Source organism: Lontra canadensis, unplaced genomic scaffold (genome assembly GCF_010015895.1).
Source record: "Lontra canadensis isolate GAN:19392208 unplaced genomic scaffold, GSC_riverotter_1.0 scaffold249, whole genome shotgun sequence".
In the NCBI taxonomy this organism is placed as follows: Eukaryota; Metazoa; Chordata; class Mammalia; order Carnivora; family Mustelidae; genus Lontra; species Lontra canadensis.
Window position 1 is genome coordinate 173,613 of NW_022631243.1, and position 27,518 is coordinate 201,130.

At 37.2% G+C, this 27,518-nt stretch overlaps 2 protein-coding genes across 13 annotated transcripts in view; one reads left to right on the forward strand and one right to left on the reverse strand.

The window, feature by feature from the left end:
- LOC116862498 (structural maintenance of chromosomes protein 4-like) overlaps window positions 1–16,363 on the reverse strand; it is a 39,935-nt gene extending 23,572 nt beyond the window's left edge. The window contains exons 1-8 of the mRNA XM_032849815.1: window positions 16,236–16,363; window positions 14,940–15,083; window positions 13,882–14,060; window positions 13,236–13,427; window positions 11,516–11,692; window positions 4,447–4,611; window positions 4,070–4,197; window positions 471–611 (exon numbers count right to left, since the gene is read on the reverse strand). Coding sequence (XP_032705706.1) covers window positions 471–611; window positions 4,070–4,197; window positions 4,447–4,611; window positions 11,516–11,692; window positions 13,236–13,427; window positions 13,882–14,060; window positions 14,940–15,078 — 1,121 coding nt within the window. The 5' untranslated portion in view covers window positions 15,079–15,083; window positions 16,236–16,363. The remainder of the gene's footprint in view (window positions 1–470; window positions 612–4,069; window positions 4,198–4,446; window positions 4,612–11,515; window positions 11,693–13,235; window positions 13,428–13,881; window positions 14,061–14,939; window positions 15,084–16,235) is intronic.
- Window positions 16,364–16,711: 348 nt separating this feature from the next.
- The window catches only part of LOC116862492 (intraflagellar transport protein 80 homolog), a 117,364-nt gene continuing 106,557 nt past the window's right edge, over window positions 16,712–27,518 (forward strand). For 3 of the 12 annotated variants that reach the window (XM_032849802.1, XM_032849807.1, XM_032849811.1), the window contains exon 1: window positions 16,712–16,829. Coding sequence is in view for 1 of the 12 variants with exons in the window: in XM_032849808.1 (XP_032705699.1) it covers window positions 22,088–22,100 (13 nt within the window). In the remaining 11 variants the exon portion in view is untranslated. Of the gene's footprint in view, window positions 16,830–22,051; window positions 22,101–25,626; window positions 25,644–27,518 lie in introns of those variants that run through there. The other 9 variants (XM_032849800.1, XM_032849803.1, XM_032849804.1 and 6 more) reach the window with 5 other exon arrangements.

The following is a 27,518-nucleotide window of genomic DNA, read 5'->3' on the forward strand; positions in this document are numbered from 1 at the left end:
GAAAGAGTTAACCATAAACTTAAGTGAAGTTCATTTTAAAGGAAAAAAAAAAATCACATGGGTAAGAGATACTGGTGTTACCAAATACCGACAGAGAAAGATCATGATAAAACTTAAAAAAAAAAAAATCTATCTACAGTAACCTAATTCTACCTCAACTAGATTAGTGGACTGTTTATTCTTCAGACAACAACGTGTCAGATGAAATGCTTGTTTTTGCTGTGATGGTTTGAGTTGTGTTCTGCCACTAGGGGGCAGCATCCTCTGCTATTTTAATACCAGTGTTGGACATTCAATTTGTAATAATCAATTGGATGCAGGGCAATTAAGTTTATTTTCTGTTTGGAAAAGGAAACCATTTTATATGCTGGCAAAAGCATTACACTTATGTGCTCGCAGTAAGATTATGTATGAACACACACTTAAGAATTCAACCCAAATACTTTTAACATTTTCCAAAAGATTATTACTTCTCTACATCTTTTACAGCTTTATTCTTAGCTTTCATTTCATTTGACAGTATACTGCTCTTCTCATTAATTTCTCTGGTATCTTCATGAATTTTTTCCTTTTGAGTTTCCATTTCAGCAATTCGCTTCTGCAGATCGTAACTAGAAAGAAAAAAAAAATCAGAGAACCTAAAATGCCATTTCTAAAATTGTGTACCTACTTCTGGTAAAACCAGTTGTTTTTAAAGTATTCTTTTTTTTTTTTTTTAAAGATTTTATTTGAAGGAGAAAGAGAGAAAAAAAAAAAAAGAGCAGGTGGGAGGGGAAGACTCCCTACTGAGCAGGGAGCCTAACGTGGGCCTCCATCCCAGGACCCTGGGATCAGGACATGAGCTGAAGGCAGACACTTATCTGACTGAGTCACCCAAGCACCCTGTGTCTAAAGTATTCTTAGCTGCAGTCAATTTACCATTACTTAGGGCTAGGGGAGGGGGAGAGGCAGGGAGCACTGGAGGATAGACCTGAGGGTCAAAGCTAGAATTAAGGACAAAATACGTTCCCTATAGACACAATTAGGCTGGCTATTACATGATATATATTATATAATATTATATTATAATATATATAACATATTATATATTATTATGAATTATAGAGAATACATATGTAGAATTATTAAGTATGTTAGCAAACAATGGTGAACCCATCTCCCAACTAAAAGTAGGATTCTTAAAAGTCAAGTTTGAGGACTTCAGGGAAAGGTAGGACAGTAGGAAGGTCCTAAGTTCACCTCATCCCAAGGATACAACAGGTAACACCCACATCAGTTTAAACCCAGAAAATGAAGACTGGCAGAACACTCTCCAGAGCTACATGTAAAGAGGCCAGCCACACTGAAAATGGTAGGAAAGGCGGAGACAGGCTTGGGACTACAGAGACCCAAAGCACTGTTCTTGGGAGGGAGGGGTGCCACGAGCATGAAAAAAGGGAGGGAAACAGACACATCAAGAATCCTAGGCATGGGGAAGAGGAATCCCTGTAACATTTGGCTTTGAAAACTAGGGGGGCCTAATTATGACAGTTCTGATAATCAGGGAAGAGGAATCCCTGTAACATTTGGCTTTGAAAACTAGGGGGGCCTAATTATGACAGTTCTGATAATCAGTGGGGTGTCACATCTTAACTTCAAATATCAGCAGGCAGAGAGGAGGGGTGAGAGGATACGGAAACCTGACCCTTAAAGAGACAGCACAAAAAGCCAGATGGAGATAGAGCATAGAAGCAGTGGTTTGAAAACTGGGGTTTATATGAAAGAAATTTATTTACTAATCTCAGAGCAAGTGCTGGAATGGAAGGGCAGACAGCTTTAGAAGACTCTTCCAGAAACAAAGGAGCTAGCAGGAGCCATTTCCTTCCTCTATCACTCAGCCTAGATACACGGATAGCTGCATGAATAAGTGCAATGCCAATACTCTCCACTTATCTTGCTAAGAGTTTGCACCCTCCCCCAATTCTCCTGAAATCCTGCCCCCTCTAATAAAATGCCCTTGGCCAGAGCCCACCCAAAGTGGTGCCATAAGCCTGGCAATGTGCAAGCAGCACAGACAGGAACCAGAACTGCTCCAAAGTGACACCTGCCCTGGGGAGAGGGGAAGACCGACTAAACCCCAGCAGTGGGCTGGGAGTAGACACCTGGTCTGGCTGCAGACCCTGCTTACCAATGGAAGCTTCTCAAGGGAAAACAGGGAAAGTGTCCTGTAGTTCGGCGCTATGCCTAGTCTGATTAAACTCAAGCTCCAAGTGGCCCCAGACTAGCTCACTAACAAGAGAGGGAACAAACTTGCCCAAAAGGCAGAGAGACTATTGCAGACAACACTGAAGGCAAATGTAGCTTAGCCACATCAGGGGGGCACATGCAACACACACATAACAGGTATTCTTGCAGTGGCAAGTTCTGGTGAACAGAAAACACTGCAATGCAGGGCACTATAGCACCTCTTCATGAAGCCACTACTTTCAAGAGCAGGAGACTGACTTTCCTAACACATAGAAAACCAGAGTTGGACAAAATGAGAAAACACAGAAATATGTCCCAAATGAAAGAACAGGACAAAAATAGCAAGAGACCTAACAAAATAGAGATAAGCAATATGCCTGATAGATAAAGTAATGGTCATAAAGATCCTAACTGGACTTCTGAGTGGAGGACCTCGTTGAGACACTCAACAAAGAAACAAAAAACATAGAAAACCACCAACCAGAGATCAACTCAACAACTCATATTAAAAATACACTAGAAGGAATAAATAGAACAGAAGAAAACAGAAGAATGGATCAGTGACCTGGAGGACAGGGTAATGGAAAACAATCAAGTTGAAAAGGAGAAAAAAATAAAAATGCGGAGCGGGAGCTCAGCTACACCATCAAGCGTAATAACATTCACATTACAGGGATCTCAGGAGAAGAAAGAAATGGGGGCAGAAATTTTATCTGAAGAAATAATGCTGAAAACTTCCCAAATATGGGGAAAGAAAGTAAAAAATAGAATCTCTATATGATTCAGTTATTCCACTACTAGAATTTATCCAAAGTATATGAAAACACTAATTTGAAAAGAAATAGGCACCCATATGTTTACTGCAGCATTTACAATAGCCAGACTATGAAAATAGCCCAAATGTCCATCAAAAGATGAACGGATAAAGAAGATGTGGTACGGGGGGGCGCCTGGGTGGCTCAGTGGTTAGAGCCTCTGCCTTCGGCTCAGGTCATGATCTCAGGGTCCTGGGATCGAGTCCCGCATTGGGCTCTCTGCTCGGGGGGGGGGGGGGGGGGAGGCCGCCCCCCCCCCTCCCTCCCCCCCTTCTTGCTCTCTCTAAAAAAAAAAAAAAAAAAAAAAAAAAAAAAAGAAGATGTGGTATGGGATGCCTGGGTGGTGCAGTTGGTTAAACGTCTGCCTTGGGCTCAGGTCATAAACCTAGGGTCCTGGGATTGAGACTGCACTGGGCTCCCTGTGGTGGAGGGGAAGGAAGGGGAAGTCTGTTTCTCCCTCCCTCTGCCCCCCTGCACATACTCTCTCTCAAACTCTTAAAAAAAAAAAAAAAAAAAGATGTGGTATATAAACACACCATAAGAAAAGAATGAAATCTTAACATTTGTAACATGGATGGATCTAGAGAGTATAATATTAAGTGAAATAAGTCAGAGAAAGACAAATACCATGATTTCACGGGTATGTGGAATTCAAAAAATAAAACAAAAGGAACAAAGAACGAAAGACAAACCAAGAAAAGAGATTCTTAACTACAGAGAACAAACTGATGGTTACCCAGAGGGAAGGTAGGTGACAGGATGAGCCAAAGAGGCTAAGGGGATTAAAAGCATACTTATGAGTACTAAATGTAAATTGTCGAATCACTACAGTGTATACCTGAAACTAATCTATAATAATATTAGAATTAAAATGAAATAAAAATAATCAACTTTAATAATATGGCAAAAGACCCTAATTTAATGAATTACATAAAAGTTCTTAGGATTTTTTTTTCTATCTTTTTCTCTATTATAGGAAAGACAGAGCTTAATGTTAGAAATAAGAACAGATAAATTAATGTACTTACATGTAATACTGACAGACATGGTTCTTTTTTCTAAATATTTCATTTTCCAAGGTAAGAAATTCAATGGCAATGTTTTTCTCTCCTTCTAAGGCATCCTTTTCCTTTTCCACCAGCTTAACTCTGTTTAACTATAAAAATTTAATGTGTACAGATTATTCAAGTATGCTTTATATGTATAGGTTCAGTTTCAAATATACCCACATTGGACAAAAACATCAACTATATTAATAAACACTAAATTTTAGATTTCTTATTGGCATTTAAATGAGCAATCTAAAACAGTAGATTTCTTCAATAATTCTAACTTTAGTATTTGACTCAACAAAATCTGTTCAATGAACAGTCTGATTTACAAGAACAGTCTACAGAAGACACACCTTCTCTCCTCTGTGTTCATTTAATATTTCAACTCGCCGACACAAGATTTTAATAGGCTCATTTAGCCGTCCACAACCAATGATATCTTCTAAGTATTCAAGCATACCCTCATCATGTTCAGTCTGGCCTTTTGGTTTCATCATAGCGATTTGTTCAACTTCACCCTTAAAAAAAAAATTGTATTACAAACTTATTGTGTATGTTTAGCCACATCATCTTAAGTGAGGTTCAGAAACAAACCCAACAGTAACCAACAACTAAATGATGTCAATCAATAGTTTAATGAGATTTAATAAGATATAAATAAAAATGTTTTCTCCACTGGTGTTAGGAGTTTTCACTTTCATAGGTGGTAATATATATTTGTACTCCCTTACACAAACTCTTGCAAAATTACAATAAACAGTCACATACACGTATTAGAGCCAAAGAAAGATTCCCTATCTAAAAAGTTCATTCAATAAAAAAATAAATAAAAGTATTAACTTTTCTATGAAGCAAAACTCAGTAAGAAATTCACATAACCTACAATTACTTTGGCAACATTATCAATTGTTAATAACATAATTAGAGCTCCTGTTCTGAAACAATGAATTTTTCAAAAAGATCCTTCATAGCGCAACTGTAGCAGGAATCCTGTCCCAAGATGGTACATTATTAAACTTTCTCTATAAACCTGGTGTTCTGAGTTCCTCAATAAGTGCTAGACTTTATAAGGACATCTCAAACTTAATGCCCTAACTTCCTAAAATCAACACCATTAAAGAAAAAAGAAAATTACCTACTTACTACAAGATACCCAAATGACCGAAAACTAAAGGTCATGGTACATATGAATTTGGAAAACTTAATTGCAATCATTAATATAACCACTTTAAAGTATGATTAAAATTCTTAAATTAGCATTATTTGTATTTATGTAATTTAATTACCAAGGAAAATGAAGAAAAATGCACAATCAGTAACCTTCAAGGCTGACTGCCAGGCAGTCATTTAGTTTCATGGTGAAGAAAATTTTGTCTAAACATGCTGAGGCAAAATGCTGCTGCTTTACTTCACAGTAATAGCCTGCTTGTGCTATTACAACAGAAGATGAGGCAAGTAGAAAAAATATATACTACAACTTTATTTCAGCAAAATAACAAGGGTGAAAAAAATCAAGAAGAAATACCCATAAAAAGCATACCACTTCCTCAATTTAAATATTCAAAGTATTTATGAATAAATCTCAAAAATCTGGGGTAAATCTTGCCAATGTAATGACAAAGTTGTATTTACTAAAAGCTCCCACATAAAAATAAGAAAAAAAAAGAAAAAACCCCAAAACAAAACAAAACAAAAACACAAAAAAGCAACTTGGGGTTGCTTCATCTGTAGAGCATGCCACTCTCAATCTCAGGGCTGTGAGTTCAAGCCCCATGTTGGGCATGGAGTCTACTTAAAAACAAAAAAACCAAACAACAAATACCAAACCCCTCCCCCAAACTTAAAACCAGTTCATTTTAAATCTAATCATTGAAAAACGGAACTTTTAACATTTTTGTACACTATAGTTTAACACAACAGAACATTATTATCAAACACAAAGTAAAATGTTATCCAGAGAGCTTGTTATTTTTTTTATTTCTCTGTAACCTTCAGTAATGTATAGTGTTTTAACTAAGTGTTTAAAGTATGTAGCTATTTATAAAAAACCCTTTTATTCTGCTTTCAATCATCAGGTCCTTCTATATGTTTGCAGTATTAGCTTTAAGTTTTAGGATTAAACCTGGAATAACATCCAAAGTTTGGGATTACAATAGGCAAACATCAGCCCTTGAAGAAGCAGAGAGTCTTTCTTATTCAAAGTTTTTAAGGAGACAGGTTTTATCAACAGCAACACTACTGACATTTTGGGCTGGATATTCTTTGTTGTGGGGAGTTTTGCTAGGCATTACAGGATGATTTGTAGTTATCTCTGACCTCTCTACACACTAGATGCCAGTAGCATACCGCCCCACCCTCAGCTGTAACAACCCACAGTGTCTCCAGACAATGCTCAATATCCCAGGGATAGGGATGTAAAACTACACCCAGCTGAGAATCACTAATTTGAGATAGTACTCTTTTTGGGTTTATAATACAAACAAAAAATATCTGACATCTGATAATCTAATATACTGCCTAATTCAATTTGAGTATCTGAACACCTGTTTTAAGATGACTGAAAAACTAGGCCAAGAGAACTTAAATCTTAGACAAAGGGGTATATGGTATTACTCGAGTAGCTACTTTTCGGATAGCCAGAAGTTAGGACTCAGTGTAGCAGTTTACATGGACAAAAAAATTCCTAAAGGCATTACACTTTTCCTGGCCAAAATTACTCAAGAGATGGAATAATGCTAGTAGGAGACTGCCTAACTTTGAGTAGAACATAGTGGTAGCTTCTTTTGGGTTACTTGTTCTTCCCTCCTCAGTTAAAATGATGGCTATATAGCTACGATTTTTTTATTCTAATAAGGCTGCAGTCTGTTGAAAATAAAAATGCTAAAGTTAAAACAAGGACATTTATGAATCAAAATAGTTCCATTACAAGTGCCACAAAACATTCAGTTTTAAAATTGTTACATGGCACTCTTTTTTTCCCAGCTAGTTATTATTAGATTAGTACTACTGACTCAACAGGCTACTAGAACATTTAGGCCTCTACCTGTCATTTGACTTATTAGAACTACTGTGCTACTCCAGTGACAACCTGGGACCTTTCTTATGGCTTTGTTCCTTGATGTCCTTTGCCTGCCTTACCACTTGCTACTATTTGCTTTCTTCTTTTTCCATTTTACATCATTTCATATATACTGTGAGTTCACAATCTGTGCCTGGAAAACCATTCCCCACCCCCACAGCTGAAAACATACCTATCCTATGTGAAATTATACAATACAGTTTTAACTTAGGGCATAAGTTATATGCCCATACATTTCAGAAATGATTTTAAAGCATCAACCTAAATTTAAAGTCACCCATCCATATCAAGGCCCTAACTCACAAATAATGACAGCATGAAAACATAAAAAAATTTCAAGTTGCTCTCATATTAGCATCTGAAGCCAGACAAGTCCTACAGGCCTCCAGGTATCTCTAGCTTCTATACCTTCAGTAGACGGAGTAAGATTTCAAGATTTTTTTTTTTCTGTTCTTTACTACAAACTTTATTTAAATTATATCAGAGACATTAAGCAACTATGTAAAATACCAACTATGGTTTTTAAGAATAACACAGAAATTGCAAACATATTTCAAAAAAATACTTATAATAACCAAGGGCTTAAACCTTAACTCACTAAAGTAGGTGGCAAATCAGGATATTGTGATTCAGTTGCACCATTTTTGATAATCTATTTTATAGAAATACAGTTTAAAAATCTAAGAAATAGTTATGATGCTCTTTATTCTTAATTCATATAGAATCCAAATTTTAGCAAGTATGAACCACAAGAAACTCAAGTCCAGAGCTATATTAAAACTTTTTTTTCCTAAAAAGGCTTGAAGGATTCTTATGATAAATATGGGTGTTTGCATCAAAATTAAATGGCCCCGATTTACTGGGCTCTAAAATTTTTAAAGATTTTGAGAGATCACAAGCGCCCACACACTGGAGCACAGGGAAGAGGCACAGGGGGAGGGAGAGGGACAAGCACAATCCCTGATGAGCACAGAGCTAGATGCAAGGCTGAAGCTCTCCATCTTGAGATCATGACCTGAGGAGAAACCAAGAGTGAAACGCTCAACCAACTGAGCCACCCAGACACTCCTGGGCTTTGAATTTTTATATTGTCTTGATAACCTTTTTATTTTCTCTACTTTCCCCTGTACCATAAATTATTGTCCTTTATATTCTGCTAGTAAATTTTTATTCTAATTTGCTCTTTGTCAGCGTCAGAGGACAACAGACCAAATCACCGAGGTTAGTATCGGCCTAAAATACATACATAAATAGAAAGGATAATGCTTTAGTAGGTAGACAGCTTGATGTCTATTCTGGATGCTTAGGAGTAGCTTCTTTCACAGCTGAGGCTGTTGAATCAGATACTTTTGGGTAACTGATAAAGCTAAAAAACTCTTTTGAAATAGCACAGACTAATTTCTACAGCTAAGACTATAACCAAAATAGTTTGTATGACATGCCAGGCTTGGGAAAAATAAACTGGAAAGAAAAAGGAACAAGAGATAAACTGGATTAACAAAGGTCTGAGTTACCTATTTCCAAATTACTACACAATAAGAAAAAAATCTTGGTTCTTATTTAAAGTTCTAACTCAGATTTTATAATAATGAAGACAAGTATAGGAAATTGAAAACTTTGACAAAACTAAAATTGCCTTAATATTTGTAGCTTTTAGGAGTTTACAAAACTGTTCCTGAGACAGCAATCATTAATGTAACTTTGAACTGCCATAAAAGCATTAAGGTTACCATTCTTTTAACTTTGGAACAAATGTTCTAAAACCAATTGAATCTCATTTGTAAGTCATAGTTACCACGAAATGCTATGGAGACCTAACAAAACCCTACTTATTTGCACCAACAGTTATTACAACGGGACAAAGGCTTTGAAATTAAGGTAAATATAAATGGGGACATGTACAAACATAAGAAGTATAATGGCCAATTATAATCTAACACTTCTTGAAGGCATGTGTGCATCCAAGGACAAGAAACAGGGCTTACCCATTTCTGTATCTTTTATATCATTTTCGTACATAGCCTCATCATGTACTCATTTGAATCAACTGATGCAATTTAAAATGGATTCAAATACTAGAAATGCCTACTTCAAAAAACTACTAAATCAATATAAACACTGCAAAAACAATCTTTTTTTTACTGTTATGGACTTCTAAAATTTAATGATGTTTAATCTTAAAAACCAATATTCACTTTACCTAATTCAGATTACTTAGCACGATCACTGGCCAGTCTATATGTTTTATTCAAACTAAGCACTTATGTTTTGATATTATGCTGTCTCCAAGTTCCCAGCCTCCCAAATCACATTAAAAGAAATCTTCAATGGGAGAGAAGATAATTAAAAAAGCCATAGTTTTTACTTACCTTCAACTGCTTTAAAGTTAGTGCAGGAGTCTAAACTTTTGAAAAGGAATTAAACATCCACAGAAACCACTGTCACTCTCCCTCAAACTTTTAAATAGGGCATCATTAGTTCTACCTAGTCCAATCTCTATTTCTTCTTCCTAACAAGTGAATTCCTAAGGTTCCTACCTGTCAACTTAATCAAATGGAAAATCATTTAGGAAGTTTACCTTGATATTAAAAATGTTTTAAATAATTTGTTAAAAGGACACAAAAAGGTTGTGTTTATAGGAGGACAAATGGCATAAGCTTAGGTACTTCAAAAGTACATGTTTAACGAAATTGACAGTTAAAAAATTACTGTTATTTACTTCTTTGGGAAGTTATGACTTTATTTAGCTTCCTTTATTATGGAATTATATAGAGAGGACGCACCAAAGGAAAAAAAATTACCCTTACAGGGGTTAAAATGCAGTCCACTTTATTTTGAGGAATCTTGGCACAGATGTAAAATTTTAACCAATTATCCCAGGATGACAGTAAACAGAAAATAATAAACAAAAAATAAACACGAGAATAGATTCCTACAAAATGCTATATAGATAGATTCCTACAAAATACTATAAAATATAGTATTAGAGTGAAATAACTTATAATTCATAATTAACCAAACCAAATCCTAGAATATGAAAGTCCATATAACAGTTAAATTTGATTAAAGACACACATACATACACAAATACACACAGCTTTATTTTCATATTTATGTAAATACGAATTCTGTTAAGAAATATATCTGCAGCTGATTTCCCCCAATATTCATTTTTAAATAAGTCTGGGTTACAGAAGTATTACAAATGTACCATGCCTGGTAACAAAAGATAGTAACAGAAGTCATTCTAGAACAATGGGAACTGACTGAGAACACTCAGGCATCCTAATGAAACTTTCAGTACCAAATCAAAATTCCCAACTTAGTTTAAAATCAGTAGCATAAGACATTAAAGAATACCAGCAGCTATTTTACATCATAATATAGTTTTGTTTTAATAATTATGCTCTTGGGAGGGTCTGGATAGAACACAGGAAAAAAAAGGAGCTTCAAATCAAAAAGGAATTAATATATCTGACAAAGCCATGTTTTACACTAATAACTTTCTGAAGGTAAGACAAAAGAAATTAGGTATTTTTCTTACCAAGCAAGGCTAGTAAAACATATCTTTACTCAGAGAACACAAGGTTTCTAATAAAATTCAACTTAACACCAGGCATTAGTTTTATACCCCTCTAAAAAGACTTTTAAGTTATGATACTTCAGAATGACATAGGAGTTATTTTCTTGTCTTCCAATATATAGTAGTTCAAGTAGGCCACTCTAACCAAAACAAAAACCAGCTTGGTCAGCTTTTAGTTAACCATGCCAAGGTTAAAAAAAATAATAATAATAAAAAAAATTAGTAAGGCACTGAAGTAAAATCGTCAAACACCAAGTGTACAGAGTTCATTTTTGTGCTATTTAAAATTAGTACAGATAAGAATAAGAACAAAAGTAAAGGACTATTAAAAGATAATGAATCTCATTTAAAATATTGTCTTAAAGGAAAATACAAACAATAACAATAAATAGCTGTTATATCCCTGTCACGCTAAAGCAGCACAATAATATTGGTGTTTAATATTTATTTCACTACGCCAATATTTACGTGCTGCTAGAGCGGAACAAGTATGTCAGTCCATCCAAACATAAAACAAGCATCTTATGGTGAAAATAGTTTTGAATGAATTTCCTTAAATTTCTAGAGCAGCAAATAATGATTCGCATCTTGACTGTAGTATGTAAACCATGATGTGCTGCTACAGTACTTTAAGGCCTCAATAATACAGGATTCATCCAACAGGGGGACACCCCTCTAAACTTTATTGAGGGAAAAAAAAAAAAAGAAAGAAACAAAGAAAGAAAAAGAAGAGACTCTCTTAAGTCTTTAATAAACTTACCTGCAAGATTAAAAATCTATTATGGTCCAGGTCAATTCCATGGCTTCGAAGAAGATTTCCAACATCCTTAAACGTTGTCTTTTTCCCACTTATGTGATAGACAGAAGTATTATCTCTGTAGGCAGTTCTGGATACATAGAAGTTACTGTTAGGAATGACTTCATAATCATCCCCTTCCTGTTTTGCATAAAAACAAAACCAGAAAACAATTGTTGGTATTAAGTCACAGGTCTGCACCAAATTTCATTCTCTTCATATTCAAACCAATTCTATGGATTAAAAACTTCAACATGCATATAAACTGGCAATAGTTCTAAGACATAACCCTCTGAGCAAAGAATAGTCTCCAAGTTTTGATCTCTTACTCGTAGATCACAAAAAGCAAAAAGCCAAACAAACAGAAATAAAACAAAAAACCCACCTCCAAACAAGTCAAAATATATTTGACTGAGAAAAAGAGCATTTGAAGTGGGACAAGAATCTCACCATATCTGAAACAAACTCACCTAAATTATCAAGCCATGTTGATAGATTAAATTACTAGTCCCATTTTTAAAAAGCTGCAAGAAATGATCCAAGGAAAGGAAGGTAATAATGGCATAACATGGCTTAATCCCCCTGCTTTTTGGTAAACAATATTCTATTAATGAAAGGTATAAAGAACTGCAAAGAATTCACTACATTCCCCCAATTTCTAGGAAAATCAAACAAATTTTAAAAAATGAAGTATAAATCTACTTTAATATTAAAAAGTTGCTTTCCCTTAAAAGCTTTCCCATTCTGAAATTATGGCTTTTAAAATTTACACAAATCAAACATAATTATAATAAGCAAAGAAATCAAACCTGATTTACTGGCAATCATTTTCTAACCTAAATTGTACAAAAGAAAAGCACTAAGAAACAAAATAGATGGCATCATGGCATAAAATAATAAATTTTATTAAAGTCCGTTATATTAAAAAAAAAAATCTAAAAAACAAAACTTAGAAGCCAAGTCACATCCTCGCTTCACTATGAAGTTTTCTATATTTTTAGGTTCCAACCGGTCAGTTTTAAGCCATGAATTTCCAACGTTAGCTATTCAACAGACAAAAAAACCCCCGAGTACTAGCAGAACCATGTAAATAAGCTAAATATTTTACCTAAAATTGTTTTTCTAGAAAACATATTAAGTTTGCCTTTTCCCTGTTTTAAAAGGGTGGTTTTATTTACAAAGGATAGTTTAAACTGAAGCAGAGTTTTTTCATATTACAGACAACTAATAACATTAATGTGAATTAAAATAATGGAGATGGTAAAATTAGGCATCTGTAACATTTTCAAATTTAAGAAATTTATCTGAAATCAATAAAAACAACTTTAAAAACGAACCAAAAATTTATAGTGAAAGAATGCCTCGATGGCACTCAGGATTATACTCATTGTTTTATTCTAAAAAGGTAAGTACTACAATGAGCTACTTATAATTCATTCCCCTGGCTAAAAGTTTTAATATTTTAAGTGTAACAGCTGCCACCACCACTACTCAAAAAGAAAATATGGTCTGAAGGTAATGAAATCAGATCTGGGGGGTAATAAAATAATTATCTGTTCTGCTTTAAACATACTCTGATTTTTAAAAAGCCAATTTAAGCCAAAAATAATAAATGTACAATGTATGGAAATCTTATGTTCCGTACTTGAAACTGCAAATAACTAAATACTCCAAAGTCCCTTACCTTATCAATTATCTTCTGAAAATGAACCTCTACAGTACAACTCTGAATGTCCTTGTGTTCATCGGAATTGTGTATTAGTACTGAAAGTTTTTTAGATCTTATTTTTTGTGCTCTATAGCCAAACACAAAAAGCATAGAATCAATAACATTGGATTTGCCACTGCCATTTGGCCCAATAATACAGGAAAAGCGCTGCATAAAAAGAACAGAAAAAAAATTACAGTTAAAAAGGTCATACCATACAACTGATTTTAATTTAAACTGCTTGCCTTTTTTACTTGCAGCAAAACTTAAGTATTTAAAAGGTTTCATTTCAACTTGTTTTCTTACATCATGTTCTCCTTTATCACAAGCTTCAACACTTTTAATAAGACCATATTCTCATTCTAACTCACTTTTTACAAAATTCATTCTAATAGAGAAAATACTTCCTTCAAACAAAAAACTCACCAATTCTATTCTGTGAGGGGAAACTTAACAGCTAAAGTCGTACCAAAGATAACCAGCATAAACAAAAATTATTTTCAGTTGTTAAAAACACAGGAAACATACCATGTGTTATCAATCAGGATGAACATGATAAAATTGATTTATCTTGTAATAAAAACACATGACCCTATAATAGTTACTTAAAACAGTCAAATACCTTATGAAAAGGTCCCAGAATTTTTTCCCCAGCATAGGATTTGAAGTTCTGGTTTACAATATGAGTTATCATAAGCCGAGGAGCTCCAGCTTCATTGGCCATTGCTGGAGGCGGGGGAGGAGGGATGCTATTCAAAATTTCTTCTAAACTTCTATTATCAATTTCCTCACTTGGTGTCTCTAGGTCAGTCAAAGGAAAGGGAAAGCAAGGGGGGAAAAGCCTATATTAGTGCAATTAGTTCGGAGAACTACTGCTTGCTAATTTTTGGAGAAATGTTATTTATGAAACCTAGGAATCTGTATTTTCCACTTCAATGTATTATCCTAAATTCAGGAGAAATGAAAATCTTTCAGCTTGGTTTTATAAAGAAAGAAATTCTTAAAAGAAATAACCATCAGAAATAACCTACAAAAATACATCTCTTAGAAGTCAAAATGCTACAACATAAAGCAGGTCTGGGAAAACCAGAACAACGTTATTCTCTGCTCCTCACCTAAACAGGTGGTTAAATCCTAAGGCTCTATTCCCCTTATCTCTGAGTACCGGGAACCTTAACTCTGCATACTCAAGAGCTCCAGCGACCCTGTCACAGGGGCTTTCTAATGTCACCCAATTCCCGTACTCACAAAAGCTACAGTAGTTTCGAGTAAATTATTATCTCTTTAAACGCAATTTAAGACCAGGGAAGTTAAGTTATGGCCAAGGAACTTTTAAGATGCAATCATGTTAATTCTGTCCTAAAAAAACTGTATACTAGCTATTGGCTTACCATACCGACTTCCGTGGAAATACAAGGCCACAAATTCATAACTGTAGCCACGTACTTGCCCCAATCCCCTCCAGCACCGTTATATCGAAATTGCACGAAGACTCTCATCTCTGAAAATTGCCAAATCGCTTTCTTGAGCTGCTCTATGGGACCGACACGCGACCTACAAACATCAACTCCGCAGCCTCTCACCTCCGCGCCTCCAAACACCAGTCAGTCCCGGGTTAGGCGCGGACCCACTCTGGTCTCCCAGCACGTTTTCCGAGGGAGTCGCGGTGGGGGTACTCACCTGCGGTAGCAGGGGCCGGGCTGCCCGCGCGGCCGGGCGGGGGTTCCGGCTCCGCGTCGCTGCTGGTGCCGTCCGGGGACTGAGGCGGCTCTTCCCTTCTGCGCCGGGCGGTGGAAGGTTGGGTGCCTTTGCGGGGCATGGTCGCTGGGGCCGGGGGAGAGCCAGGGGCTAGTCAGCCCGCCAAGCCGCAGGACAGTACCGGTACATTCCCCGCTGGAGCCGGCGTCGGATGGGTTCAGCCCCCACCCCGTCCCACTTGGGGGAAAAACTCTGCCCGTTTCCGAGAGCCCAGTTTAAAATACGCCGCTCGACGCCAGCGGGTGCTCGGTAAAGAAGGCACGAAAAACCCAAGTGCCCAAAAGGCGGGATTCGTTTTAAGTCCGAAGCGAGTGGGAAAACCTAGACGTGCCTGGTTGTCAAGCAAGGATAGAACTGCCTAAGTTCTTTTTATTTTCTTAATGCCTCCTACCCCCGTCCCCCCACAGGTGTAAGAATCTTCTCCTTTAACTTTCTAACGAAATAATTCCTGTACGCGGGCATTTACTGACATTCCCACGCTGCGGGGGTTAGAGAAGCAAGCTCACAGACTCTGCGAGAAGAGTTCTACTAGCTTCAGGTTCGGGGGGACGATCAACTCTTCCTAGAGTAGCTAATAAGACTAACGGGCGACTCGCCGTCTACTTTCCCCGCCATTTAGCTCTCGGCGCCGTTGACGGCCCGGGGCTTCCAGGTCTCCTCAACACCGTCCGACCCGGAAAGGCGGCAGGAGACTGGGGTCGAGACTTATTTGTCTCGACTTCCAAATCAGACATATGCAGCGCCTGCTCCAGCTCAGTCATCTTGGGGTGGCGGGGTCTGAACCTCCGGGGCCCATTGCGGAATCTCGTTGGACAATAAACTACAAAAGGTCACCACTAAGGGTTCAGACCCGGTGATTAGTCCCTTGAGAGAAGAGAGAAGGTCAGGGGGCCGGGGCAGGGGAGACGCCCTTTCCCCGACAGAGACCAGGATTTCTGAGAAAAGATCCGTGAGGCTTAGAGTCTGCGTCCCCCGCACCCCCGCCGAGAGACGCTTAAGTAGCTCAGAGAAGTGGCGCCCGCGAGAAGCGCGCGGGAGTCCCGACTGCCGGGAGGCGGCCGAGGGGGGAGGGGTGACAGCGAAAGAAATCTCCCGGCGGCAGCCTCAGCCCAGAGCGGACTTCGGCTGCTCCAGCTCAAGGCCTCTACTTTCCAGGCGCCCGCAGACGGGGCAGGAAGTAAGAGTGTGACAACCTGATCAGGAAAAGAAGTACTTTACCTGCGGGGTAATCCACGCACACCGAAGCTGAAAACCGTTGTATAGCACCCCCGCTTCTACCGGTGTTTCGGCTCCGGGTCCTTCACTCGAAAATGGCGCCTAAAATACAAACTCGAACGGAAATTCGTTACAAATGCGCGCAATGCTTTCTGGGAACCACTAATTTGAAAAAAATGCGGCGATTACCACCGCCATCTTCTGGTCGCTTACACGCATGCGCGAACTCCTGGCGGGACCCTTGTGCCAGGGCACTTTTATAAGTTAAAAGGTAGAGCGAAACACTGTTTTGTCTGAGGCCTACGGCAGCAGTATTTTTATAAAAATATTTTTCTAAAAACACCAATCTGGAGAGTGGTGAACGAGAGGGAAAAAAACCAGTAGGGCTCCACCCACCGCTGGAGGAGGACTCAGTCGTCCACTAACGTCCCTTAAGAAGAGGGCGGGATCGGGTGACCCGCGATGGGGAAGTATCGCGAGAAGAAGGAGTGTGCGTAGTTAGTAGAAGTCACTATGGTGACGGGGAGGTCGGGAGGCTTCTTGGTAACTGGTCCTAGCTTTGTGGGAGCAATCGCCACTGCTTTCCTGGAACTTAAGGTAAATCTCTTCACCTCTGGATGTGGTGAGGAAGGGGTTTGGAAATTGTGGCCATCAATGGACCCCACCTTACCTCCCTTAATAGTATATGTGACATAGAGCATCAGTTATTTTTCCATCTCCGTGGAGGCGGTGGGGTTCTGGACGTAGCTTTCGGGACGCGAAGCAGGAAGCCCTGAGTTTGGAAGGAGTAGAAAGACAAAAACAACAAAAATCCTGAATTGGTGAATGATTGTATGTTCTATATGTGATTAGCAAAATAATTTCGAATTCATTGGTGTTAGGTCGTTAGTGTCACTAGTGAAAGGGGATTTCGGGTTTTTGAAATCATTTGAAAGATTCCGTAACGGAAAAAATGATTTGTTGATGTCATCTGGTTATCTTCATGAGAAAATTATCGATCGGAAAATATTTCTTAAGTAACTCTTGAATACGTTGCACTGTGCAAGGCATAATCAGGATTATTAAGCAAGTATTCCTGTTCCAAGAGAACTTAGTTTTGTTAGTCGATTTTTAACCTGTAGTCTGTGATCCTGTTAGTAAGGTGATTGAGATTCAGTGGAATTCCTAATTAACCCTTCCTTTCCCCGTCCCCCCACCCCTTCCGCTGCTGAAACTGTAAACAGAATTCTGTGTGTTTGTGCTTTTTTTCTGGGGAGTTGGTTTTCCCAGAACTTTGATTACTTTCTCAAATGTGGTCCTAATCTCCTATTATGTTAACCACTGGTTGATTTGACTACCTCCAATAAGTATTTATTCAGCGACACTTAGTTGACTATGAGAACTGGGAGCCTTCCTTTCCCCTTTAACCTTTGCATACCTAGGGCCGGTCACAGTAAAGCTCCCATAAATCTGCTTTATAAATGAATTTATGTTACCATTCTAAGTAAGTAGTGTGAGTCTTGCCCCAGGAGCATAAAGTCAGGTTCAGTGATTCTCAAGTGGGGTGTGGAGGACACCCCTTGCGAACTGTTAAGAATTTGGTGAGGTTCAGAAACTGGTGTGGTTAGCAGGATCATTGACTCGGTACTAGAATACACATTTATTTATTTATTTTTATTTTTAATTTATTTTTTATCTTTTTAAAAAATATTTTTATTTGTCAGAGAGAGCACAAGCAGTGGGAACTGCAGGTAGAGGGAGAAGCAGGTTTCCCGCTGAACAAGAAGCCAGATGCCAGACTCAATCCCAGGACTCTGAGATCACGACCTGGGCCTGAGCCCAGGCAGACACTTAACCGACCGAGCCACCCACGTGCCCCTATTTATTATTATATTTACTTACTATATTTACTTAACATATAGTGTATTATTAGTTTCAGGGGCAGAATCTAGTGATTCATCTGTTTCATATAACACCCAGTGCTTATTACAATCAGGTACCCTCCTTAATGCCCATCACCCAATAGTATACCTTTATTTTTTAAGTTGAAAAAATTATTGTTTTCATAAGACAAATTACAGACAGTAAAACTCAATGAAAAAAATTTTTTGGCTGGTAGGCATATCAAGAAAATGTAGTGATTCTGTTTGAAAGCTTCTGGAGTCTTGAATTTTCAAAGTTTATAAAACACTACAAAACCTGAGTCAGAGAGATATCAATCGTGAAAAAAGCAAAGACTAGACCAAACTGAGTGATGTAAAAGAGTCATGGAGATGGTGTAGTAAAAAGATGTACCATAAGAAAATCCCAAGTCCCATCATTTTTTTAGCTACGTGCCTGGACAGTTTACTCACTTTATCAATCTCTCTGAGAATATTTATTATAAAAATCAGTATATAATGTCTGCCTCATGGGATTATTTATAATTGTCTAGCACACATGTGAAGCATTTGATATTACTGTGTTTATGACATTGACCTTATTAGGGCATATGCTAAGGATGAATAATGGGATGTCAAGTTAGAAAATCAGCTTATGAAGGGTCTTGAAAGCCAGATTGAGCATGTTAGATATGATGTAGAGGAAACACTTATTAGAAAAATTTTGAGCTAAGGAATGGCTTGGTTAAAAAAGAAAAAAAGTAACAGTAGTTAAGTGGGATGTGTTAAAGAGGAGAAAGACTTACATGAGGCATGGCTGTATTGAATTATTAGTATACAGTCTTCCATGTGGAGGGAGAAATGCCTACACAGTAGAATGGAAAAAAATCCAGGAACATTTGGGGGGAAAAATCTATAGCTTCTGAAGATTTTAAGGTTTAAAAGTCGAAACACCTAAAGTTAGTCGGATAATATTCTTTGTTGGTGAATCCCGAACTAGTGATGAGGAGAAAAAAAGAAAAACAAGTTATGGATAATTCCTAGTTTTACTGCCTTTGATGATTGCTATAAACAGCAGTAGGTCTTAATGACAGATGAGAAAGAAATGCAATTTCAATAAATCAATTAAGTAACCTGTTGATTTAGATTTAGTTCAACCTAACCATGCTCTACTCAGAAGAAATATTTTCAAAATAGCTTAAACCAGGTTGTATAATGTAGAAAAGATATTTATAACAAACAGCTACAGAGTAGACCTAAATCTAAAGTGAAAGTAGGACGCTTAGAATAAGTGAAGTGATTTGAGAAGAGATTAGAATCACAAGAAAAAGTCTTGATTGATCCCTTCCAATATTTTGGATACTTCTCATGAAAATAACAGAGTTTAGTTATAAAAAGAATCTGGTCAGATTGGGATGGACTAACTTAACAGTCATTTGGTAAAGTATAATCAAGTCTCCTCTTTCTGATCCAAAATCATCTAACAACTGTTATGTGTAATTTCAGGCAGTCAGAAAAGAACCCTCACTTTTTACTTTTTAAAAGTGAAATTGTACCACATAGGAAGAAATAAAAATAAATTTAAAAAGAATAGTAGAGTTAGAATTCAAATCCACATTTGCAATTCTTTAAGTGCATACTTAAGTTTTGTCATCATCATAATATATTTTTTTTATCTGTCTTCTAATGAGTTTCAGCATTTCATAAAGTCTGATATTAGATTTGTGGATAAATGTTTAAAAATATGACTCAAGTTTTTAGTTAATTGTGAGTATTTGGATTAATTGGATATTAACTAATAAATAAATAAATATGAATTTATATAAGTAATGAATAAATACTTAGAGAACATTGTTCAAAATTGATAAATTGTTTGGGGTGCCAACCCTAGGAGTCATGACCTGAGACAATGGCAGCTGCTTAACCACTGAGCCACTCAGGTGCTCCCATCTCATTTTCTAGATCATTGCACAGCACTCTGGCATATTGTTGAATATTATTATTTTTTATGCTAGTTGATGAATTAAAAGGATGAATTAAAGACGACTACGTATTTGAGATTTTCTGGCTAGAATTTATTAGGCCATACTGTAAAAGGATTATAAATACAGCAATATAAACAATTATAAAAGGCTGGCTCAGTTGGTGGAACATGTAACACTTGATCTCACGTTGTGGGTTCGAGCCCCACACTGGGTGTAGAAATTACTTAAAAATAAAATCTTACAAAAAAGATTAATAAATTGGCTGTAGAACAGGACAGATAGTAATGACTATTCCTCTTGATAATATAATGTTATTATACATTTACATATTATACATTTTATTTGTTATACATACACATAATATATATATGCATCCATGTGATATGTACATAAATACATTATACATTATATATTAGTACATGAATGTTATTGAAATTCTCACTTTTTTTTTTTTTTTTTTTAAAGATTTTATTTATCTGACACAGAGAGAAAGTACAAGCAGGGGGAGCAGCAGGGGGAGAGAGAGAAATAGGCTCCCTGCTAGGCAGGGAGTCTGAAGTGGGGCTCTATCTCAGGACCCTGGGATCTGACCTGAGCTGAAGGCAGATGCTTAATCAACTGAGCTAGCCAGGCTCCCTGAAATTTTCACCTATCTTAACAGAAGAAATAGGAAGTGAGGAAGTGGAATAGTGTTTTGGGGAAAGACTGTTTTGAAAAATGAGTTTGCTTTTATTCATGTCAGTCGGGATTAGGAAAGATATATCCAGTGGGAGCAGAGGCAAAGAATATAGCATAGGAAAGAAAATAGGATGAGGCAGTGCTATATGAATGAATAAAACATACAAATAGATTAGTTTTTTAAGGTTGTAAAGTGAGGATAGCTCCAGAAAATGTCCATTCTTAGACTCTAGGAAGAGAAATAATTATAGTAATGCCTCAGGATGGATTCTAGATTATAGGTGATAGAAAACCTAATCTAAATTGTCTTGAGAAAAAGGGAAGTTTTTCTTCCCCATCATTTATTTGAATAAAAGTCATGGGCCACCTGTGAAACAGTCTCTGCAAAGGGAATGGAATGTTCTAATTGGCTTAAGTCTCTTTCGTGCTGGCTTCATTGAAGCCACATGGGCTAAAAGTGGGGAAGTGGGTGTTCCAAAGAGAAAAATTCTTTGTAGCTAGGAAGAGTGACAAAAAACACCAATTTTCAACTATGTATAGCAAACAGTTATGTAATTTTTACTATGTTTCAGGCACTTCATTGGACATTTTACATACATTTAATTATAACCAACCTGTGAAATAGATATTATTAGACATATTTTATATAAGGAAGAAAACAATACAGTATCTGGAAGATCAGTAGGTAAAAGTTTCAATAAAAAGGGGTGAAGTGCAGTAGAGACTGAAGGGAATTAGAATGGTGATCCTATGAGAAAAATAACATTAGTTTTTTTTCAAATGCAGAAATGCATAAAGAAGACAACAAAACTGGGCCATAGTCTTATCACTCAGATAATCCTGTACTAAACATACAAATGTATAGATAAGTAAAATACTATGAACATAGTAAAAACTTCAAATGGTACAGAAACCTAAAATGATAATTAAAACCTTCCCTTCTCATCCCCGTGCACCTACCCTCACAAAGGTCTCCATTGTCTTGCATATCTTCCCAGAAAAATCTTTTAGAATCTTCTAGCTTAAATATAGTCCTTTTTATTTACACAAAAAGGATTGTGTTATATTATACTGCCATGAACTTTGCTTTTGTCATTTAGCATTATACACCTCTTTCTATATGAGTACATACAGATTCAACACACACAGATTCGCCTCATTTTAAATTTTTATTTATTTAAAAAAAACTTGTTTATTTGACAGAGCACAAGCAGGGTTAACGGCAAACAGAGGGAAGAGAAGCAGGCACCCCTCTGAGCAGCGAGCCCAATGCGGGACTTCATCCCAGGACCCTGGCAATCATGATCTGAGGCAAAGGCAGCTGCTTAACCCAATGACCCACCCAGGTACTCCCATCTCATTTTCTAGGTAGTTGCACAGCACTCTGGCATATTGTTGAATGTGATTCCTTTATGCTAGCTGATGAATTAAAAGGATGAATTAAACATGACTACGTATTTGAGATTTGAGAATCTCATGGTTTACTGGCTAGAATTTATTAGGCCATACTGTAAAAGGTTTACAGATACAGCAAACAAGAATAATATTAAAAGTCTGGTTGGCAATATCTAGATATAATCATGGATAGAACTGCAGGGAAATGTAAATACCGCAGTATATACATATACTTTAGCAAATGCATAGAGGCATTGGAATGGGATGGGGGTTAAAGATCTTCAGTAATTGAACTGTATGGCCATTTGCAAGCCTATTTTCTTTGCTTATTATGTCTCTGAATCTGTCTCTGGAAATGGTGCGCCTGCCTCGCTCTTCTCTGACATGCAAGAGATCCTACCTCTAGTCTGCAAGTGATTTTTTGACAAGGCAACTTGAGTAAAAATATCTGCCTTCCTCTCTCTCCCTCCATACTCTCCTGGGAAAGAATCACAGGAATCTGATCAGAACTATCAGTTTAGAAAACTGTACATAAAAGTTGCACTTTTAAAAATAGGGCCTTGGATAGTCATAAGCAAACCATTCATTTTAATATCAATACCCAAGGGCTAGCCAGTATGCAAATGACCCAGAACTTGGTATAAATGTACTGATGATTTAGCTCTTGTGACTTATCTATTCTTCACATTCTTGTTCACTCCTGAGGCTTATCTGCTATTTCTTATCTATAAATTGATGTTATGCCTTCCCTCTTTCCTGCCTAAAATTTTTCTCATCTTGTTAGTGCTTCTACCTCTTAATTTTTTTTTTTAATATAATTTTATTTTTTATAAACATATATATATATATATATTTTTCCCCCAGGGGTACAGGTCTGTGAATCTCCACTACCTCTTAATTTTAATTCTTTTTCTAAATAAGATTTTTTTGGTTATGTATTTATTTATTTGAGAGAGAGAAAGAGAGAGTGCAAGCAGGGGGAGGAACAAAGGGAGATGGAGAGGGAGATAATATCAAGTAGACGCTGCTCTAAGCCCAGAAACTAGCTCCGGCCCCCATTTCATGACCCTAAGATCATGACTTGAGCCGAAATCAAGAGTTAGATGCTCAACTGACTGAGCCAACCAGGTGTCCCTCTTAGTTTTAATTCTTAAATCTAATTCTTTTTTTTCTTTTTTTTTTGTAAACCATTTAACCATTTTTAAGTGTATAGTTCAGTGGCATTAAGTATATTGTTATACTATCATCTCCATCTATCCACAGAACTCTTTTCATCTTGCAGAACTGAAAGTCCGTAGCCATTAGAGAATAACTCCCCATTCTTCCCCCCCCCGCCCCCAGCCCCTGGCAACCACCACTCTACTTTCTGTCTCTATGAATTTGACTACTGTAGTACTTAATATAAGTCGAATATACAGTATTTGTCCTTTTGGACGCTAACTGGATTATTTCAGTTAGTATAATGGTTAAGTCAAATTCTCAAAATTAGTTCTGAATTCTAGTTTCTTGGTTCTAATTCATTTCCACATTATAAACACATATATCCACAAGCTGAGTGTGTAATCCATGATGAACATTTAAACTTAGTTTTTGATGGAAGTATACAGAGTTCTGTAATAAACAGGTGTATGTAGTTGCATATATATCTTGATATACATTTTTATGTATGTGATAAATTCCTATGACTAGCGATTCTTCCCAGGCTAGATTTTTTATAGAATACTTCCATTGAATCATAGCTTCTAACAAAGTTTAGCACAGATGTGTCAGATTGGCAGAGCCTAGGGTACTTACTCTGTCTAGCTATAAGGAAGGCTAGAGAGGAAATAATGTTTCTTATAATGAGAAAAGGACTCGTAAGATAGGGGATTACCCAAGTATAGGAAAACCAGTCAAAGATTTGGGGTAGAGAACAAGAATAAATGACCATTAGCAGTAATTTACCTGTTCTTCAGTAATGTATGTGTTTCTGTTTCTCCGTATGTCAGCACTGGGTTCTGAGTATTTTGCCTTTAACCACTCTGATAACAGAAAAATGGTATCTAGTTGTTTTAGTTTTCATTTCTTTAATTATAATTGAGGCTATGCATTGTTTCATGTTTTTGATCACCCGCTTACCATCTGTACTTATGTTTCTGTGAACTGTTAATTTATATGTTTATCAGTGCCCTTGATCAAGTGACTTCATGGATGACTGTGTTGTCTTAGTTATTTTCTGCTTCTATAGTATTGCCAATCTATCCCTCTCCACTGATTCCTTCTCTTTTGTCCCCAAACATACTGGAGTTTACCCTAGTTAAAAAGGCCTTTATAGCTACTATTCTATTTCATCCTTTAATCTCTACACTTAAATAGCTTAATATGTACAGTTATATGATTTTAACTTCTACCCTTATGACCTATGCTGCTGATTCCATTTTAGAGTATGCAAGGATTGTTCTAGATGCAGAGAATATAGGAATGGACAAAATAGACAAAAGTTCTTGTACTTAGGAAGCTTACATTTTAGAAAGGAACAGTAAGTAAAATGCATAGTATGGCAGTTGGCCTTAAATAGGGTGTACAGGGAAGGCTTCACTGAGAAGGTGATTTGGGGGGAGAGATATAAAGGAGGGAAAAGGAGTAAGCCATGCAGCTACCTAGGGGCAGGGAGTTCAGTCAAAGAATACAAGTTCAAAGGCCCTGAGGCAGGAGCATTCTTAGTATGTTAGAAAAAGAAGAGGTTTGTGTATTTGGAGCAGTTTGAGTGAAGAGAGAGAGAGGAATCAGGTAGGGTCAGAGAATATTAGGATATATTAGGGCTCTCCAGAGAAGAAGAGTTGATGTTGTAGTCTTGAGTCCAAAAAATAGAAACTTGGGCAAAATTTCTGTGTTGCAGTCTGGAGGCAGAATTCCTTCTTGAGGAAATAGTGGTCTTTCCTCATAAGGCCTTCAGCTGATTAGATGGAAGCCACTCACATTATGCAGGGAAATCTGCTTTACTCTAAGTTGACTGATTATAAATGTTAATCACTTCTAAAAAATACATTTATAGCAACATTTAGATTAGCCCAAATAATTGGGCACTGTTGTATAGCCAGGTTGACACATAAAATTAACCATTACAGTAGAGGAGTCCAGAGTAAGAAAAGCTTTGAACTGTTGCAAGAACTTTGTTTTAACTTTGAGTGAGATAGGAAGTCATTGTAGTGTTTTGAGCAGAGAAGTGCTATGATCTATTTTAAAACAGTCACTTTGGCTGCTGTGGTAAGTATAGATGATGAGGGGTTAGAGGCCAATTAAGAGGCTATTATATCCAAGCCAACAAATGATAGCACCTTAAACTGGGGTCATAACAGTGGGGGTGGCAAAAATCAGATATTCTGAAGATAGAGTGTAAAAGTTTTGATTTTTAAAACTTGGAGTTGGGATGTGAGTGAAGAGTCAGTGATAATTCTAATTCTAATTCTAGGCCTGTGCAACCACAAGAAAGGAATTACCATTTACTGAGATTGGTAAGGCCATGAGAGGAGCTGTTAGAGGAATGATCAGCAGTTTCATCTGGATCTCAAGTTTGAGATGTTTGTTAGACATTCAGATAAGTTGTCAAATAAACAGTTAGATATAAAATCAGGTTCAGTGGAGAGGTCTGAACTGGAGATATGAAATTGGAAATTGTCACTATGCAGTCAATATGTTTGAATTTATATTAAGCCATGAAACTGGGTGATACCACCATGGCAGTAGTGTAAATATAGAGGAGGTACAAGAACGGAGCCCAGAGTTTAAGGCTGGGAAAATTAGGACAAGAAGTTGGTGAAATTTATTCCCTCTGTAACTCTGCAGTTCCTTTCCCTTCCTAAACTACCCATTGAAGTAAAGCCTAACACCCCAGTAGATTGAAAAGGAATCCCGCAGAGTTCCATGTACTCTTAGGAAGATTGCCTCTTCTTCCCTTACAAAACTGCATCAACACTGCAAACTACCTTAGAGACCAGTTCCAGGAAGATGGCTGCAGTTTAAATTGATTATCCACCCTCCCTTGTGAGACCACTGGGACTATTCCAGCATGCCTTTTATCTATGTTTACCTCAATCTCCACATTCAAGACTCTTAATTCCCTAGGTTAGTTTGTTACTGGGCTTAGCTGTTGATGATGGTAATTTACACATGATAAAACTTTATTTTCTGTCACAGAAAAGGTGGTAAAAACTGATGGACTCTCCACAAGGTCAAGAATCTTGGCTCTATCTTGTTACTGTTGTATACATGTCCTTGATGACATAGCATGGAGAGTGTTACTCTTATTTTTCAAATTTTTATTTATCAATTATGTTGTGATTTATAAAACTTTTGTAAGAGTTCATAAAATGGCTTCCTTAGGAAAATCATTTACTTTTCGTATTGCTGTTGTGGTTAACCACAGAATGTAAATCCCAGATTGGGCCACTAGGTTGATGATGATGTACCATCTCCACATGGGTATCAGAATTAATGCCCTGTGTGGCCACATCTAGTTTTGAAGGCAGCTGGGAAACATAGTTTTATTCTAGGTGGCCGGTGTACAGCAAAAACTCAGATTTTTCTATCACAGAAGGAGGGATGAATGAATATTGGAGGACAGCCCGCCATTTCTACCATTTTCTACCATCTGTCCCAAACTCTTAACTCCTCCCCATAAATCCTACCATTCTACCTTTTGGAACTCACAGTATGTTATTGGCCAAATCTGCATTCTCAGCCTTTACTCTGAATGATCCCTTTACCTTGGTAGTCTAACTTAAATCTTGTTGTTTCTTAAGGAAATTGCTTTCCCCATGGCCCCTTCAAGTGGAGGCTGTTTGCCTCCCATGATCCCATGTGTCGAAAGGCCTTATTTCTCACTGATGTATCTGGACAATGGATTCTTTTTCTCTTTCTCTTTATAATTCCCTAGTCCCTTTAAACAAGTCCTACCAGATTAAACCATTCTCTATCCTTTTTGTAGTCAGTTGCAGATCTCTGCAGTTTTTCCTCAATGAATATTTGAGCACCTAGCTGTCTTTATCCTCTACTACTATTATTGTCATTATTCTCAGTGATTTAATATCCACAAATCATTACACTCCATTCCCTGGCCTCTTAGCTCCTTGGCCTCATATACCCACTTTCACAGTCTTTTTTTTTTTTTTTCTTTTTAAAGATTTTATTTATTTATTTGACAGAGAGAGAGAGAGAGAGACCGAGAGACCACAAGTAGGCAGAGAGGCAGGCAGAGAGAGACTGGGGGAAGCAGGCTCCCTGCTGAGCAGAGAGCCCAATGTGGGGCTTGATCCCAGGACCCTGAGATCATGACCTGAGCTGAAGGCAGGGGCTTAACCCACCGAGCCACCCAGGCACCCCGCACTTTC